This window comes from Epinephelus fuscoguttatus, linkage group LG8 (assembly GCF_011397635.1).
Source record: "Epinephelus fuscoguttatus linkage group LG8, E.fuscoguttatus.final_Chr_v1".
NCBI classification, from domain to species: Eukaryota; Metazoa; Chordata; class Actinopteri; order Perciformes; family Serranidae; genus Epinephelus; species Epinephelus fuscoguttatus.
This window is the reverse complement of record NC_064759.1, coordinates 18,525,969-18,544,354: the sequence shown is the minus strand read 5'-3', so window position 1 is coordinate 18,544,354 and position 18,386 is coordinate 18,525,969. Positions and strand designations below refer to the sequence as shown.

Genomic DNA, 18,386 nt, shown 5'->3' with positions numbered 1-18,386 from the left:
ATTTTGATCCCCCCTATGTTAATCACTTATTGATGCTGTTTTTGAAGTATGAACAAGTCAATAAGTAATTTATTCCATTGAAATATCATTGATGTATTATAAAAAAGTGATTTATCTTTTTATAAATGACAAAAGGCACATCTGTCTCATTTTCACTGTGGTATCGTGATACTACTCAGAACCATGATATTTTCATTGGTATCGTACAGTGGGATCCAATTTTGGTACCATGACAACTAATCTGGAGGGGGTTCATCTGCAAAAACTAATGAAAAACTAAACAACAATATTTGATATTCAGTACTCGGTATTTGACCAAGCGTTTAATATTATTCGGCTTCGGCCACAAATTTTCATTTCGGTGCATCCCTAATAATTTTACCAATGTTTTTTTTCTCCCATGAAGAAATGTGTGAACAAGTGACATAGTATTAATTAGATCTTCAAATTTAGAGTGCACTTTCTTCAGTTTAAATGACATACATATATTTAGCCCAGAACAAGACTCCAACCATCCCTACCAACTGCCCCTGCTATCCTGGGAAGGCGGAATTTTAGGAAAATGCACTCCTCGTACATTAAACAAAATTGTGCCCTTCACATTTAGGTTGGACCTAAAAAAACTTGATGACACTCGTATTCGGCCGATGGCCGCTGTATTTGACAGGAATACATTATTGTCTGTGTCTGTGACCCCCGTTCAACCTACAATCGGTGGGATTCGCCTTTCGTTTCTGCTGCTGGTTGAAATCTGTAGGCTGCTCGCACAGCGTGCTGAATGATTTAAGCCTATTTTGCTCGCTCAAAACTATTTTAAGTCGCAAATGCGAGTGCGGTGACGGATGGATCGCCACGCTGCCGACATTTTAATCCGCCCCTCATGGCACGCTGTTTGATTGCGTTATCAAAACACGCCGCTATTATTCGGCCTTGCTTTTAACTTATTCCACCGAATACCGGATGCGTGTTTTTTTGCAATATTCGGCAAAATATATTCAGTTACTGAATATTTGGTGCATCCCTAGTCTCCATATTTTGAATCTCCTCTAAACCACTGCAGACCACTAAAATACAAAATTATTAACTGAATTGCAGTTACAGTACAGTTAACGGAGCTACTGTCATAATAAAGCCAAATAACTCACTGTTATTATAAAGTTGAATAAAGTACTGTTATAATAAAGTGAAATAACGCACTCTTATTATAAAGTTAAATTAAGTATTGTTCTAATTAAATGAATCAAAGTGGAACCACTGGTGCTTTTATTTTGAAGCACCCAGCTCATCTCGGGCTGGAAGCTTCTGGTCAACAGTAAGATGTGAGAAGTTAGCAAAAGGTTAAAGTGTTACCGCTGCACCTTTAACACAATGATTGATTCACTGTAACCTAGTAACAACCTAACAGCTCTCCAGTTCATATATTAGCAGTATTTGCAAATCGCACTGGTGTTACATGGTCACAACATGTGACTAAACAGTATCAAGCTGGAGCCCTGCAGATATGAAGACAAATGCTTCACTTGCTCACACACTATTGCTCATGAGAACGTGGTCTGAGAAGGCAGAGGAGTGTGTGACACATCATGTTTGGGAGTCGTTTTATGTGTCATTCATAGGAGAGATTGAAAGAGAAACGTCTCATGCCAGTGATTTTAAAAAATGATTCGACAATACATGCTTGGTGTTTATGATATAATCATTTTATACATCCTATGTGGAACAAACCATGATTGATTTATCGCCCACCCTTATGGTCAGGCATCCAATTGTCATTACTTTTAAAGTAGTCTGTGAGTAATAGAAGGTTATTTCATGACAAAAATGTCCCAACAGACCCCACTCTCCCCTACTGAGTGGAGTACTGTGAGGTATAAATATCACACTTATTTTATAATACACAAACTGGGTGAAACTCAGTGAGTATAGAACAATATCTGCATAATACCAATGATTAGAATAGGATTGGTTACTTTAACCTGCGTATGCTCTGACAGAAAGGTCAAATAAGGTCAAACACTGCATAGATCTAACATTAGGTGTGCAGAAACATGCTCTATGACTGTGAAGCACATTGCAATTCAGTTTCAAAGAGTGCAATAACAATAAAGTATTACAACTGCTACATAACAGTTACACAAAGTTGCACATTACTGCGCGCTCTTTACTGAATTACCTCTTTAACATGTCCCAACAGCCAGTGTCCCTTTGGTCCTGGGAAAGCCTCAAGGTTTCGGAGCATATCTCTTCTCTGGATGTACGAAACAGTTAATTTATAGACGACGGCAACGAGACAAAGTAGAGCAAACAAGTGATGCATGTGAGGCCAGCCCAGCTGAGATTTCACCAAAGCCTCAGCTGCCTCCATCTCGGATGACTCTGTGCGTCGCTGGAGGAAAAACTCTGAACGCAGCAAGTGCTGGCGCGACAACGAGGAGCAAAGTCAAAACAAACGGTCGACTCGACACCATTAATACGCCGGGATACGCCTCAGGAGCGCCGGGGAGGCGGAGTCTGCAAACAATGACGGTTATCTCGATGTGTAGTTCAGCAGCGAGAGTGGCATGTGTGTCAGCTCGACCACATAGGCCATACGAACACAGAAAAGTCAGGGGCGACTGATAAAACAGAGAACTGTAAAGTGTCATTCAGGCTTACATCATCATTACATCACCATCGTAAACACTGCTGTACATGCAGGTAATTATTTGTCAGCTAGGAAAGCCAACATGGCTTTTACCCTACAGTCAAGCATTGCTGTTTGTTTTGCCAGCTGACAATTACATGTTAAGATTAGACTCCAGTCAGGTTTTCCAGCTCTAAGCGGTGCACCGGGGTCCTGAAATGGAGCGGACCCAAACTCTCCGCAGAGGCGTCTGAAGTATTCGACAGTGGGCGGAAGGAGGATGTGCTCGAGTCTGTCCTGTCTGTCAAAGGATGACTTCACGTACTGATGGAAACACAGGATTTTTGAGCAGCAAGATTTCATGCACAAGGGCAAATCAAAGTGCTTTACAGAGCAATAAAATATAAAAGAGAATACAGAAAAGAATGAAGAGAAAAAAGATATAAAAACTAAATTTAATACTTTAAAATTAAAAAAAAAAATCGACACTACAATAGCAAAACTGCAGACTAAAGGTGCAAAGATAAAAAGTAGCTCAGCCCATAGGGACTTGGTTTGGGAACCAGAGGGTCGCCAGTTCAACTCCTGAGCCGAGGTGCCCCTGAGCAAGGCTCCAAACCCCCAACTGCTTGGGATGCCTGTCCAGAGCAGCCCCCTTGCCCTGACATCTCTCCTCTAATGCATGTATAGGTCTTGTTTGTGTTTGTATATGTGTTTTCAGGCCTGTGTGTATATGGCAACCGAGTGAAAACATTGAATTTAATAATAATGATTTAATTTAATCATGTATGTATTTATTAATCTAATAAAGTATATAAAGTAAGTGTCAGCATTAGTTTTCTCGGGGTACTCCCGCTTTCTCCCACAGTCCAAAGACATGCAGGTTAATTAGTGACTCTAAATTGTCCATAGGTGTGAATGTGAGCATGAATGGTTGTCTGTCTCTATGTGTCAGCCCTGTGATAGTCTGGCGACCTGTCCAGGGTGTACCCTGCCTCTCGCCCTGCGATAGGCTCCAGCACCCCTGTGACCCTCAAGAGGATAAGTGGTTACGAAAATAGATGGATGAATGGATGGATATAAAGTAAGTAGGTAAAGTAAACAAAGTATAAATTACAAATGAATTTAAAAATAAGGTTGCAGTCATTACGTGGTGGAGTAGGCAGTGTGTAAAAGAAAGAAAAATGAAGAATAATTACAGTCTAATAAAAAGGGAATGATTGATTGAGTCAACACATCTCAATTTCTGTTACTTGTGACAGACAATAAAGGCTTATCTCTTAAACAGTTTCAAGTGGGACAAAAAACTAAATTAAAATTTTAAAGATTTGTGGTTTTATTGACTAAGTCTCAAACTACAATATGCTATCGTGTTAATATTTGACCCACTTCTGAAAATGTGCAAAATTACAACATCAAAACTTTAAAGAGTTCATAAATGATTAAGGCAGCAATATTAAAAAAAAATCCCAAGCATTAGTGAGCTTGCTGTGCTTATGTGACTCACATCTGATTCATATTGTTCATGTTATGCAAACTTTTCCATTGTTGTACTTTCCAGACACTATGGTTGTTTTGTTATTAGTGTCTGATCTCTGTTAACCCACATGATCATTGAACTTTCAGAGTACTCAAATAAACGTATTGAACTATGTCTGTAGAGCGTACTGACCTATATTATATGACTTAAAATAAAATAGTCACTGCAGGAGATTCCAGTTGAGTTAAAACTTAAACTGTATCAGCCATACAATTACTTTTTTTTTTTTTTTTTACTCAGACAATGTTCAGATTATGTCATCTATGTATAAACAGCAGTGACTTCATACAGTTTGACACCTTAAGTGTGAATTTCAAATTGTTGCTGAAGCACATACTGTAACTCAACACCTATGCTAATGCAAAAAGTGGAATTAACACTACACCATCAGAAAAAGAGTGTGGGTGAGAGCCACCGTTAATTTCCTCTGCACTGGCTGGTGGCCCACTTCCGATGTGTCAACGCGATTTTAGTCGTTACACTCAATCTAAGACCTTTTGGTGCGACACAGAGCCTCCTTTCTGTTTTGATGACTAGCAATAGTGTAACCACAAAGGGAGTGCTTCATCTGTTCAGCGTTGTCTTTATGTCTGAGTAGAGTTCAGTGCCTCCAGCATGATGCAGGACGGGTTTATTTTTCTGGTGATTATTTGGATCTCATCCCCTTTTGCCTCAGGAAACAGTAAGTAACTGATGACATTATTGATATTACATTTAGGATACAGTCTTGTGAAGTGAGTGTTGTTTGATGATACATTATTCTTATTTTCTCTGTTTTAAAGCTACTGTATGTGTAAAATGAAAACTTTTTTGTGTTGGCAGCCATAAATTTTCAATTCTCGCTGGGATGTCAAGCTGTGATACCTTGTGAAAATTACAGGAGGGATTCAAACTCTTTAAAATGGATTTATAAGAAAGATGAAGATCGCAAAGAAATCCAGTTATATCTTCTGGACAGAAACGGAATAGAACGCCATCAGCCGCTCTTTCGCCCCAGAGGGAAGGTTCTGCCCGATGGTTCCTTGGTTATTGATCCTTTCACGGAGGATGATCAAGGCCTTTACTGGTGTGAACATTGTTTTCAAGATAGTTGTTGGAAAAAACAGCCCTCATCATTCATCAGCGTGAAGAAAGGTCAGATCTATTGTGATAGTCATGATTTGTTCTTTTAACGTACCCAACTACTTTGTGTATGCAGTTCTGTACGTTTGCCTGTCATCAATTAAAAAAATATATCTTTTTTTTCAGATATTCTCAAAGAATCTCTTAAGACAGTCTACAATATTGCAGGCAGCACTTTCACTTATTCATGTCCGAGTAAACTGACTAACTTAAAATGGACATTTGAAGCAAGTAGCATGACTGCGCTCAGGAAGTCGCTACGAAAACCAGAATCAAACTTTGTGACTTCCGACAAGTTTCTACGCATTGTAAATGTCACAAGAGCAGATGCTGGGAAATATTCCTGCTGGAAAAGTGGATGTGATGGTCACAGTCAGAAGCTACTCACCATCAACTTGTGTGTAATTACAGGTGAGAAAATAACACGTAAAATGTTTTACACCAAAATTGAACAGTACAACTTACAATATATTTTTTCCATATTACAGTAGACGACCGTGAGGATTCATCTGTTTCTTGTGCTGTTATGTGTGACACGGAATTCAGTAACATCACACGTAACAGCACATTAAATGCGGAAATAGGCACAAGGACAATATCAGTTTTTGTAGATCCACATGGGTCTTTAAATTGCACTGCAAAGCAGATGTTTAAAGGACACAGTGCAGTCAACAGCACTCATGGACCGTCAGATACATTACACAGCACAACAGGTGAGCATTTTGCTGTATCTCTCTTAGAGGAGTTTGTGGCCTTAATCAAAAGAATATTAATTCTTGTGTGTTTGGTTTTGCAGGTGTACTTACAGAGCCTGAATATCAGTTTCCAGTTATTTATGGGACATCAGTAGCCCTTGCGTGTCTTATTTTAATAGCACTTTTGGTAATTTGGTACTTACGGCCAAGACTGCAGGCAGGTAAGATGTAAAACTCTTCGCCTTGTTGAGTTTCCTGTTCTTTGTTTGTTCAGTGGTCTGCTGCCTGGAAACAGAAACAGATATTTCACATTGGGCTATGCATGTGGGCCCCCTCCTAATTCTGTATCTTTCTCCTCAAAGCATTTCCTGTTCATGTTTGTTGCTGTGGCTTGAATGGCAGGGTAAGTTTACTTGATGATGATGATGATGATGATGATGATGATGATGATGAACCTAGTCTCATATGTGTTGTTGTTGTTGTTTAGGTAATGGAATTTCTTACTTCTTACTGCAGGTCGAAGAGACACCAGTGGTTTACTCATCCATTGTCATCAGGAGACCTGCTAAGACAACAAACATTGATATGACTTACTTTAACAGTAGTTGTGTGTATAGTGAAATAAAAATATAGAGAAAAGTTACCAAAGGAAGTGAGGGGAAATTCTGAAGCATAATGTTAGCCTTTTTTTTAAATTATAAAGTTTCCTAACTGGGTGAAATGATCTAAGCGGCAAGTGTGATAAAAGCTGATTGAGCTCCCTTCACAATAAAAAGTAATTTATTAAACACATGATAATTCTTTCCACAATTTCCTGTTTCGAGACAAAATATTTATAGGCTTTTGTTCCGAAGAATTTTAATGAGAAACTTAAGTTTGCTACAAATAATGCTTTATGGAATTTTTTTTTACTTGCGTCTTTAGACACTATAATCACAGACTGTATATACAAGATACAAAGAGTGGGTTACTTTTTCTTTTGATATTGTAAGCACATTTCGACAATAGCTACTTCTGCACTTTTAGGACAAATTGTGTATGCATCACTGTTGGAATGTTAATAAAGAACTTTTAAGGTATTGATACTTTTCCTTAAGTCAATAATCTGAGTAGTTGTTCCACCTTTGCTTACATGTTAATTCAATGTTCCAATGATATGACTGTACACTGAAAGTGGGCCATAAACACAATCGAACAATAAGGACTTTTATTTTTAATTCTGGAGGAAATTTTACTGATTGTACTTTTAGCTTACTACCTGAGGTGAAATCTATATGCAGGGGTTTTATTTAAGTATTTTAAAGCAGCAGTAATTCACCTTTTCCATCACTTTTGCCTGGTTGCAGACCTTTGAACTATAAAAGACTATAAAGAACTATAAAGAATGGAACAGAATATAAAGCCTTTACTGTCACTGTACAATGACATTAAGGAGTTCTAGTCGGTGCAATCTGTGCAAGTAATAGGACAAATTAAGACAGACAAGCACTCATAAATATGAAACTAAAAAAATACTATAAAAGGACAGATATGTGAACTGAATCTTTCTGAATCTTTCTTCTTTATTTTATTTTTTTCTGTTTAACTTTCATATAAACATAAGCTTTGTATTTTATAATGTAAATTGATGAAATTGTATGTTTTATATGTAATGTAGTGTAATATATTGTATGTAAGGTGTGGACCCCAGAAAGACTAGCTGATTGCCAAGGCATTCAGCTAATGGGGATCCTTAAAATAAACAAACAAATATGCATAAAAGGATGGATTTTTCTCTTAAAAATGTGTGTATTGCATTGCATTTAAATGTTGAGGGTTGAAGGGTAGAGTGCTCAGCAGATGATGGTAATTCTCTGTGGGGTGTGTGTGTGTGTGGTGTTGGAGTTAAGTGTTCTGATGACCCAAGGAAAGAAACTGTTCTTTGAGCCTCTTTGTCCGGCTTCTATGCACCTGAAGCGCCTCACAGAGCAGGTGGTGTCCAGGGTGAGAATGGTCTCTGTTCGAGTCGAATAAAACAGAGTGTAAACACTGACAATTGTCTGAAACCAGGCAACTAACACTCGCTCTGTAGGAAAATAACGACAGGAAAATATGTGTACACCAGTAGGTGGCTGTAATGCGCCATAAAGTTGGACGAAAACCACAACCGCTATGAGAAACACCAGACTGAGAAAAGTATGAGCCACATTCACCGGTGCTGTAGTCATTCATTCTCTGCTAACAAACCGAAGAGTTTAGCTATTTTTGTTTAAATCGACTCTGCTTTCAAAGACAGATATCTGTCACCCCATTCAGTAACTTGACTGACTTTGAAAGCACGGTAATAATTTAGGTAACACAGCTTACGCAGTGGCTAACTGATTAGCTTAGAGAGCTGCTAGCTAGCTAGCTGGTTAGCTACCAGCCGTTTGTTCACTGAACGAGCACGGTGAGGCCTAACGTTACCGCATCCTCGGTATTTATTGTGGAGGCTCTACCGAAGACCAACGTTTGTTTCCCAGCAAGAGGACAGCTGCATTTTGTAATTTCTCAGGTAACGTTAACTAAACAAGCTACTTTGGAGAACTGAGTTAGCTGTTAGCTAGGTGAATTAGCTACCTAGCTTGCTATAGTTAACTTAGCTAACTTTGGCTAACATTGCGTGTTAAAAGTTGAGACGGTCAAATGAAAACGCTGCCGTTTTAACGTTAACTATGAATATTTTCTCCTTACAGACAAAAACAACTCGGTGTCTGAGAAAAGATGGAAGCTCCTCCAGTTACCGTGATGCCTGTCACCGGGGGCACAATCAATATGATGGAGTACCTGCTGCAAGGTATGCTAACGGTAGAGACCTCCACAGCTGGGGACACTAAATGTAACATCTCCAGATATTACCCTACTACTGATGGGTGTTATGCAGCACTCGCATGGTGTAGTGAGATGTGATAAATTCTTACTTTAGCATGTGGATATGTGTGAAGGTGGTGCATATATAGACAGTAAATCACATTTTTTTTTATTTGTAAGGTAACTACATGTATCACTGTAATGCTCAAAACAGGAAAGAGTCAAAACACAGTGTTCCTATTATCACTCAGAATAGCTATTAAGTGTGCAGGTGGATGAGAAATTAAAGATAAGGGTTTGGACACTATCTATTAGATTATTATGACTGATTTAGCCTGTGCCTCTGTGAGCTTATATTTACAAGAGGGTAGTGTTAAGGTGTGAGCCATCTGTTAAGTTTACTGTTGTCGTTAAATATATAATGAAATATTGCAAAAGAGAATGGCAAAAATGTGTTTTGTATATATTTTTGTGCATGGATAAATCTATGGTTATGGGACAGGCATTTGTGTATTATATATTTGAGCTATTTCCCATATATATTTACCATTAACTTGAAACAAATGTTCGGTGTCAGAGTGGTTTTGAACATGCAGCAACCTCCTTTGTATCCTTGAGTAATAGAGGGAATTTTGACTGGTTGTTTCTGTGTGATAATCAATCAGTTATTTATTTGTCACATGGAATTATAGAAGGTACAACTCCAGTGAGAAGTGATCCCCTCAGTTTCTTACACTTCTGCTCTGTTATATAGACTGTGTCATAGCCAGCATGATATATTGACAGCAGATCTTTACCCTAAACAGACAAAATCTGCTGTGTTTGTGACAAAGGCCCATTTCCTTCCTGTTTCCTTAATGATATCCAGCAGTCTTAATGTTGGAGGTGTTATGTTTCTTATGTAAATGTACTGTATATTGAGACTGCAGTTTTAAACACAATATATTGTGCAGTCCACATCATCACACCACATTGTTTTTATGTTGTTAATGTATTCATGCATCTGTTTCTCTACTCTTTATCAATGCAGGCAGTGTGTTAGACCAGGCCCTGGAAAGCCTCTTGCATCGCCTTCGAGGTCTCTGTGACAACATGGAACCTGAGACCTTCACAGATCACGAACTGGTTTATCTTCTGAAAGGCCAACAAGGGAACCCTTTCATTCTGCGTGCCCGGCGCTCCCTCTCCCACCCTACATCCCCATGGCACTTACGCTACCTAGGCCAACCTGAAGTGGGTGACAAGAGCCGCCATGCTCTGGTGCGCAATTGTGTTGACGTAGCCGCCTCTCAAAGCCTGCCGGAGTTCCTCAACGAGATGGGCTTCCGCATGGACCATGAGTTTGTGGCCAACGGGCACATATTCCGCAAAGGGGCTATGAAAATTGTGGTCAGCAAGCTGTCACGCATCCTGGTACCAGGTAACACAGAGAACACAGAGCGACTATCACTTTCATACCTGGTGGAGCTGAGTGTGTTGGCTCCCGCTGGGCAGGACACTGTGTCAGAGGATATGCGCAGCTTTGCTGAGCAACTTAAACCCCTGGTTCACCTGGAGAAGATTGACCCCAGCAAACAGAGACACTAAATGTGAACATTTTAAGGGTCAAGTCATCTGTGACCACTATGGACCAATAAGACTTCATTTTTTTTTTACATTGTTTACATTCAAACTAAAATTAAATACAGTCCAACTTTGACTTAACATTTACGCTCTTGGTAAATTTGTTATGTGAGTGGGAAAATGACTCTACGATTCCTAAGTGGTATATCATAGGCAACTAGACTTGCTTGAGTTTCGTGAAGATGTTTCAACTCTGGTGAACTGAAGCAAGTCCCCCTTAAAGCTAAGCAAGTTCGGTTTCCTATAATAAACACTTAGGATTAACATGAACTGGATGACTAAGAACCTTCACCAGCATGACTCTACAGTTACTACAGAATATTACAGCATATCATCAGTTTCCACCAAAGAATTGTCATAGTTTTGAGTTTTGACATGTTAAGCTTATCACTCTTTCACTACATAATACAGTTTGCAGATTTTGGGCTTGTTGCAGACAGGCTGCTATCCCAGCACCTGCTAATGTGTGCTCACATTTTGTCTCCAATAACTTAAGATCCAGACGTTCAGCAGAATTATCCTCAGAGGTCTCCTCTTTCCAAAAAAATGGACAAGGTGATTTAAATTGGTAAAAACACTGAATAAAGTCGTTTCATGTTAAAAAACAGTGTTTTTCTGACACTGTTTGGCTCTTTGTGGAGCAGCTGCTTATTATGGTTGCCGTTGAGAAAGCGCTAAAACATGAATGGCCCTATTTTGAGACAGTATTTGGTTTGTCTGTTCTGGGCTACTGCAACATGGTGGACTCTGTGGATGAGGACCCGCTTGCTATGCAGTTATAAAGGCTCATTCTGAGAGGACAAAAATGTGACTGTAATTATTTTCAGATTATTATACACTAAAGAAAACTTGCTTATTATATTCCATTTCTGCCAATATATCCCCCTAAATTCTACACACTGGACCTTTAAACTGATTTTTAGTTAATATATATTTTTACATTTGTAATAATAACTTCATTTGCAGAGCACCTTTTGAGCTGAAAGCACGAATTACTTTCCACTGTGCAGATAATACAAAACAAAAGGGATACTAATAAAATATAAGCATTTACATACGCCTACACTAACATATACACTTAAACACATACATACCTGTAAGCATGCATACATAAATACACGGCTGTAAATACATACACTCCCGTACACACAATAAGTCTGTCAACTGTCAGAAAAGGCCAATCTGTCAAAGTTTTCAGATGAGATTTAAAGACGTGAACAGAGTCAGCTGATCTGATGCTCAGTGGGAGGCTGTTCCAAAGCCGGGGAGCAAGAACTGAAACGGCTCAATCGCACTTTGTCTTTAACCTGGACTAGAAGACCCAGACTAGCAGACCTGTGAACCATAGCGACTCTTCCCAGAGTATGGTGCATGTTGCATAAAGACCTAACGTAAAAAATTTTTAAAATGTGATCTTATTTGTGTTCTTTATTTAAAGCTATTACTTTTTATATCTTATGTTGATTCTATAGCTTCTCATGAACGCATTCATTTTTCCCCACTAGGGGTCTCTCTTGCTCTTCATGTAACTGCCTGTCCTGCCAGCTGAGCTACCTCTGATCATCTACAGGAGCTGTGGTTGCCATGGAAATAATTAGCTGTGAGATCTGCACATCTTTTCCCCCCACTCTAATTAGCTTTCTCAATTGCTTAATGATACATAGACCTGTGAAAGCTTTTCTTTCTTCCCCTCAACAAAAGCATTGATTTTCCCTCTCTTCCCCTCTCATTTCTACTGTTAACCCATTAGTGCCTCTTTCATGGGAACTTGAGCTGGGACTATTACACATGAAAGCACTACAGCTGCCTCAGGTTCTTCTCTCCTCATGCTGAATTCCAAAATGGCTCATACACTCGTGTGTCAACATTATGGCCGATGTGCTGCAGAGACTGAAGTAACTAATGCACATCCTGTCAGTTATGATAATAATGTGGGCAATAAGACATGAGTGCTTCTAATAATACCCCCAACAGGAAGATGCATTTGCAGGGGCTGCGATGTAAAGTGGTCGCGTGCGTGTCTGAAGGGAGAGCTGGAGGGCAGATGGCTGTCTGTACATGTTGACCTACCTGTATATCACAGCTGATGAGGACAAGCTCGCTGAGGTGGAAAGGTGAGATGACATTGCCTCCATATACATTTGATGCTCCTTGAAAACCATTTTTCATTTTGAGATGTTTCCAAGGGATTTCGAAGGCAGAGCCGATCTGCGCTGAAATTGAATTTTAAAGTTTGGTACTTTGTACACAAAGTTGCCCGTCAATGAGAGACGTGTTATCTGATGGAGACAGTTTTATGTTCCAACAACCACAAGTAGACTACTGGCCCTTAGGACTAAAGCATGATGTTTCAGCTCTGAGTGAATTATGTATTAAAGAGGCAGATGCCTCCTTGCCCAAGGCTTTATATGTCCAGCATGGATACACTACAGTCTGCTGGCTTTCTTCCACTTAAACTTGTGTTTAGCACAGTGCTCTTTGGTGATGAGCTGGACTCCCACTGCACCTCCACTCCACATTGCTTGGAGAACAGAGGCAGAGCTAGGCTAATCAGTGTCTTGGCATCAAGCCTTCTCGGCTATTGTGGATGTAGCCAACCACTGACTTGCACAAGTGAGGGATTTAAGTCGTTGCTGGAGGCAATATGATATTCTGCATGGTTTATTTCAAGAAACTAAGAGGAGCGCAATACCATCTCCCAACACACACATGCAAAAATTCTGAGAACTGTATGAAAATGGTTTCATAAGGAGTTAAGGTTACAGTTCGTGATTGACCATCAAACTGATTGCTTTTCATTGTGGGATTGTTATTCTCAGTTATGATAAATCTGTGAGTTTAGGGTCATATGGGCATTGCTATTTACAGAATTCTTGAAAGCTTAACTGCTGTAGCAGAGCTGCAAGTATTTTATTTTTTACAAATCAAATTTAAAATGATTTAAATCAGAGAAAAGCAGCAGATCCTCCCATTTGATAAGCTGCAATCAGCTACTTTATATATAGATATTCAGATTTATATAGGGATAATATACCTAAATTATTAAAATCACTAATTCATAAATTCTTTGTGGAAAAAGGCAACACAGTACAATAGTATTGCCCTAGTTTGTTCTGTGTATCACACACACCTGCACCGTTATTTAGCTACTGTCCACTCACCTCCACTCTCTTGAAGCATCTTTGACATCACCGATTTATTAAAATACAATTATGCTTGCCGCTCTTTTGGGTACGAGAGCAGAGCACACTGATTTTCCTCATCGGGCCATTTGGTTGTTCTGGGTCTTTGGTTGTTAAATATAATTAATTGGCTAAGGCAGATAGTGTTAGTCAATCATATTTTGTTAAACCTTTTGAAATGGGGAGAGATGCCATTACCTGCACATGCCTTTACTTTCCATTCCACACAACACAGTCTTAATTAAAACTCTTGGCACCAATTGTCTTTGCTGCCTCTGAACATAATGTTCATAGTTGGCAGCGGCGCGCATGCCAAGATGCCACAGAAAGCTGGCTCTTGCTTGGGGCAGGAAGTCTTTAAGTCATCCTACTTTGGGCCAGTGCCACGAAGGGGTGAAATCCAGCTTCGTCTACTCAGGAACGCTCCCAATACTTGGATTTGAGCCCTCTCCTTCATGTGTCATTGGGAGCCCATATGCTTGTTAGAGAGTGTGGGTTGTGTGCTGAGAGGGGAGGAGAACCAGGGGAAGTGTTTTCCCAAACAGGCATCGATCTCCCAAGGGTGTTCTTGTGGCTTCTCCAGCTTCCTCTCGTCCTAATCCCACTGGGCAGAATGGGTTGCAGGGATAAATTGCACAACATCATGAGGGTTGCGAGGGACGTCTGGAGTGGCAGGGGCCAAGGCAACGAGGATGGGCCTTGCGGAAATGGGTGGGAAAAAAACGTGTCCCTTTCCTCATGTGAATGAGATTCCAGAGCACTTTTTCAGGGTGCAAATTGACAGGCACAAAGCTCTGCTTGTTGTTGATGTGGTGCTCTGCCTTGCTTGTGGCTGGCTGAGGTGATTACTGTTGTGCAGAACATGCTGTTCCAGGATCAGCCACTCAGAGCCTGAAGCCAGCCACGCTGCCTCTGGAATGTCTGGTATGGGGACAGCATAGCAGTCAGCCTGGAAGGGACCGAACATATATGTAGTTTTTAAAGTCGTGTTGCCCGGGCCTCCCTCCTCTCTGTCTGTCTGACTCCTCTCTGTGTCCTCTGAGTGTTGTTTTTCTGGAGATCCAGTCCTGCTGTGAGCCTCTCAGTCTGGTTATTTGTCTTCGCAATTACATTTCTTTCACTGTATGTGTAATCAAGATCCATTGTGTGGTACTGTGTCACCAAAACTCTGGCACTCAGGAGAGTTATTTGCAAACCAGTGTCACAAGTAGCACCTTAGATTTCCACTCCTGGCACAAATTTAACTGACGAAATGATGATAACAATATAATAAATAATTTCTCATGAATCAAATTTGTGAGTGCAATAAGGCCTGGGGACTTTTTTTTACGCAAACTATTAGCAACATGGCATTTTAACCATCTGATCCCACTGATGCTCAGCGTTAAGTCATTTCCATGACACACTATGACACATCCTCCCGCTTTAAAAGTGTGCTATTTTTGACACACATTTCTCAACATCAGTCACGCCTGAGTGCATACAGTGTGGCCGCGTTGAGCAACTTTTAAATACAGCTTCCCTCCAATGCGTACTTGGCACGAAGAGGGCGGGCCCCCTCAGACAGTTTCAGGCACCTTGCTGCACAGGTGCTTGTTTTGATGGCGCTTGTGACCTGCGAATGCGTCACTCTAAAATATGAGGGGGGTTTATTTCAACTATGAGTAGAGTCCCCTCCTCATTTTGCTGTTGAATGTTTTGACAGCAGTCCATTCATACTAACATGCCCCCATAGGTCATAGTGATTATGCATGGGTGGCTAAAATGCTCGCATGGAGCAGCCTAACTTCCAAATATTATCAGAAATTGTAGTGTGCAGAGTGAGCATGTGAAAGTCCATGAATAAGTAATACTGTCCCCACAGCAACCATCAACATAACAGGTGTGAATGTGCATAAAAATGCGAAGCAGACTGTTGCTGTTGAATAGCTTGTGAGCTCGGCAAATCTTTTGTATAAAGGGTGAAAGGTGAGGGGCAGTGTGGGGCTGAAATAAAAAATAAAATGACATTTATGTGTGAAATAAACAGCCAATGGTGTTCGAGCACCTTTGACTGTGCGCCCGCCCTGCTGTCAGATTTTGGGAGGGGGTGGTGTTGGGACGGAGGGGCGGAATCCCCTTCATCCACCCCATCCTGCACACACACACGCACACATACACATACACACACGGGCTCTGACCACTGCTGCCAGAGCAGCGTGTCTTTGGCGTCGAGGTGCAAGTGTTTTTTCTGCCTCCTCACTTTGGTTGGAGTGCGGAGCGGAGATGATCTTTCAATCTGGCCTTTGAAAAGCCCCATTTCACCTCACTCCTCCCCGGATTAAAATCTAGGGTTACCTAATCTCTTTTAATCTGGACTAAATCTGTCTAATCGGCATAGAAAATTACACTGACTGAGGTATAGCTCGCAAATAATCAGCAGAGGTGAAACCTTTTGCGCGCCGTGAGTTCAGCCCGGAGGGCATTTGGACGCTGCGCACGTTGCACGGGACAATTTGTTACGCACAAAGGCAGATCAGACACTGTATTTTTTAAAAGACAAACCTTGTCGAGATTATGAGGGAATTTCCCCTTGTGTAATTTCCACATTGTCCTGTTGTATCACCGCTGGACGTGGTGGCTGGCACACAAAGCGCCGGGTGATGCGCCGCCATAAAGATTATTATGCAGAGTTTTGATTAAGAATTTGGGGTTTGCTCCCTCCGTTCATATCAGGGATGGTGGAGACTAGAGAGAGAGGGCGGGAAACAGAGAGGAGGGAGAAGAGAGAGAGAGAGAGAGAGAGAGTTCGGGATTTCGCTGTAATCATGTTAGGAGAGTATTGATTTCGTGAGCGCACTCCAATTGGCAGCATCTCCACTACAGCGCCGGCGCGTCATCCTCGGTTCACATCGACGGAACGAGTTGTAAGCAAATGAGAACATGTGTGGGATCTGAGCGAGTGAGAAAAGGCAAGGGGGGATAGAGGGGAGCAAGAGGAGGTGTGATAAAAGACTATTTTATCAGCCTGACAAGTGGATACGAAATTTTGATCGCTGGACTATTTTTTTTTCTTCTTTATGTTTTCCAGACTGGGGAATTTATCGATTCGTCACATGCGCACGCCTCTTCATTATAATTGCAGACAGTTGGGTGCTGTTCAGGCTGAATGGACTTGAATGTGCCGCTGCCAGCTTAATCCGTGCAGACTGGAAGATTTAATAATTCACGGTAATCACGCATTATCGCCTCAGTGGATGCTCTCAACACAGCTCTGGTGATTTTTTTTTCCTCCCCTTCTTTCCCCCCATTCTTCCTGTTGTCTTCTGGAGGATTTATCGACGACTGCTTTGCAAATATGCTCCTTATCTGAAATATCATCTGTTGCTGCAACTGGATTGAAAAGCCCCCATGACTGGCTCTGACACGCGTTTGAGCTTCACAGCTCTGAGGTGATGTGGACTGTTGAATAAGAAGCGTTTTTTAATCACGGCTTGATATTTTCACTCCAGGTAAAATGGACGAAAAATTATTATTACTTTTATTACTTCTCTTGTCTCTGCACGCGAGGCTGTGATTCTGCTTGTGTTCATCATGATCCTTTTACTCCGCTGAATTGCCTCTTATTGATTCGGACTGTAAGCTTAATAGCAGTATTACAAGGCGAATTTCAACGTGAAGTGAGACTGAAGACAGTTGGATACGCGGATCGTGGAGGTATTTCCCTCCCCTTGCTCTCCCGTTTGATTTATTCCATTTCTCCCAACTGAAGGGTAAATGTTGATGATGGAGGACGACGAATTAGACGCTCATCAGGTTGATTCGGATTTCGAGCCGCAGAGCCGGCCTCGCTCGTGCACCTGGCCGCTGCCATGCCCGGAGGATTTCCCCGGTGGACACGAGGTCAGCGGGGGTCTTCCACTGGCCAACATCAAGGTGGAACCGGAGGACGTCCCGGCTTGCATAGCGGGGCTCGTGGGCGGAACGCCGGGAGAGCTGAAGCATCCAGCCGGCGCCCCGGCACCCACAGGCGCGACGCACCCATGCCTGGCTGGCGCGGCGCTCGATGTGACCGGACCGCTGCGCAAAGCCAAATCCTCGCGGCGGAACGCGTGGGGGAACCAGTCCTACGCGGATCTCATTACCCGCGCCATCGAGAGCACCCCAGAAAAGAGACTCACGCTGTCACAGATATACGACTGGATGGTCCGTTATGTGCCCTATTTCAAGGATAAGGGCGACAGTAATAGCTCAGCTGGCTGGAAGGTAAGGAGTGAAACACACGACGGGGGTTTTGACGTGTTAATCACAGAGTGTCTAGAGATAGTATCATTCCTATTCACTAAGCCATTATGATTTTTTCACCCCTCGTGCCATACACATGTCACCGTGGGATTCCGTGTCGGTTACGCATGAATGGTGCCATGCGTTATCTTGTCTTAGTTCATTACTGCCGTCAGTCAGTCTAATAGATCATTGATGGCAGGATGTAATAGACTGGAGTGTAGTCACTTGCTGTGTGTGTGTAACCAGGCTTCGCTCATGATGGGCAACAGCGTCCGTAGTAGTGCATGAAATCCCTTCACCAGGAGCAGGACCACAATGGTTAATGATTTATCTCCAGATCTGCTGCGAATAAATGAGGCAGTTAAAGAGAATAAACTCCTCAAATGCATTTTCATGCAGCACACATTTATCAGTTTAAAAAGTATACCAACAGAGGGACACTTGTAGTGGGAGATCCCAGGGTCAGCTGTCCACAATGTAAATATTCAGACGGGTGCTCACAACTG

At 41.5% G+C, this 18,386-nt stretch overlaps 4 protein-coding genes across 5 annotated transcripts in view; 3 read left to right on the top strand and 1 right to left on the bottom strand.

The window, feature by feature from the left end:
- Positions 1-2,863, bottom strand: part of LOC125893578 (cytochrome P450 4B1-like) — a 55,630-nt gene extending 52,767 nt beyond the window's left edge. Inside the window, exon 1 of one of the 2 annotated variants that reach the window (XM_049584328.1) lies at positions 2,174-2,863. In XM_049584328.1, the coding sequence (XP_049440285.1) occupies positions 2,174-2,365 (192 nt within the window). In that variant the 5' untranslated portion in view covers positions 2,366-2,863. The remainder of the gene's footprint in view (positions 1-2,173) is intronic. The other variant, XM_049584327.1, reaches the window with a different exon arrangement.
- Positions 2,864-4,724: 1,861 nt separating this feature from the next.
- LOC125893582 (uncharacterized) lies at positions 4,725-7,914 on the top strand. Its single transcript, XM_049584333.1, has 7 exons — positions 4,725-4,845; positions 4,986-5,297; positions 5,412-5,696; positions 5,774-5,998; positions 6,082-6,201; positions 6,343-6,383; positions 6,497-7,914. Exons 1-7 carry the CDS (start codon positions 4,779-4,781, stop codon positions 6,611-6,613), a joined length of 1,167 nt encoding a protein of 388 aa, XP_049440290.1. The 5' UTR covers positions 4,725-4,778; the 3' UTR covers positions 6,614-7,914.
- Positions 7,915-8,021: 107 nt separating this feature from the next.
- Positions 8,022-11,749, top strand: med18 (mediator of RNA polymerase II transcription, subunit 18 homolog (yeast)). The gene is made up of 3 exons (XM_049584336.1): positions 8,022-8,513; positions 8,695-8,795; positions 9,840-11,749. The coding sequence occupies exons 2-3, from the start codon at positions 8,723-8,725 to the stop codon at positions 10,394-10,396; spliced, it is 630 nt and encodes a 209-aa protein (XP_049440293.1). The 5' UTR covers positions 8,022-8,513; positions 8,695-8,722; the 3' UTR covers positions 10,397-11,749.
- A 4,714-nt stretch (positions 11,750-16,463) lies between these two features.
- The window catches only part of LOC125893840 (forkhead box protein O3-like), a 38,688-nt gene continuing 36,765 nt past the window's right edge, over positions 16,464-18,386 (top strand). The window contains exon 1 of the mRNA XM_049584772.1: positions 16,464-17,859. Coding sequence (XP_049440729.1) covers positions 17,371-17,859 — 489 coding nt within the window. The 5' untranslated portion in view covers positions 16,464-17,370. The remainder of the gene's footprint in view (positions 17,860-18,386) is intronic.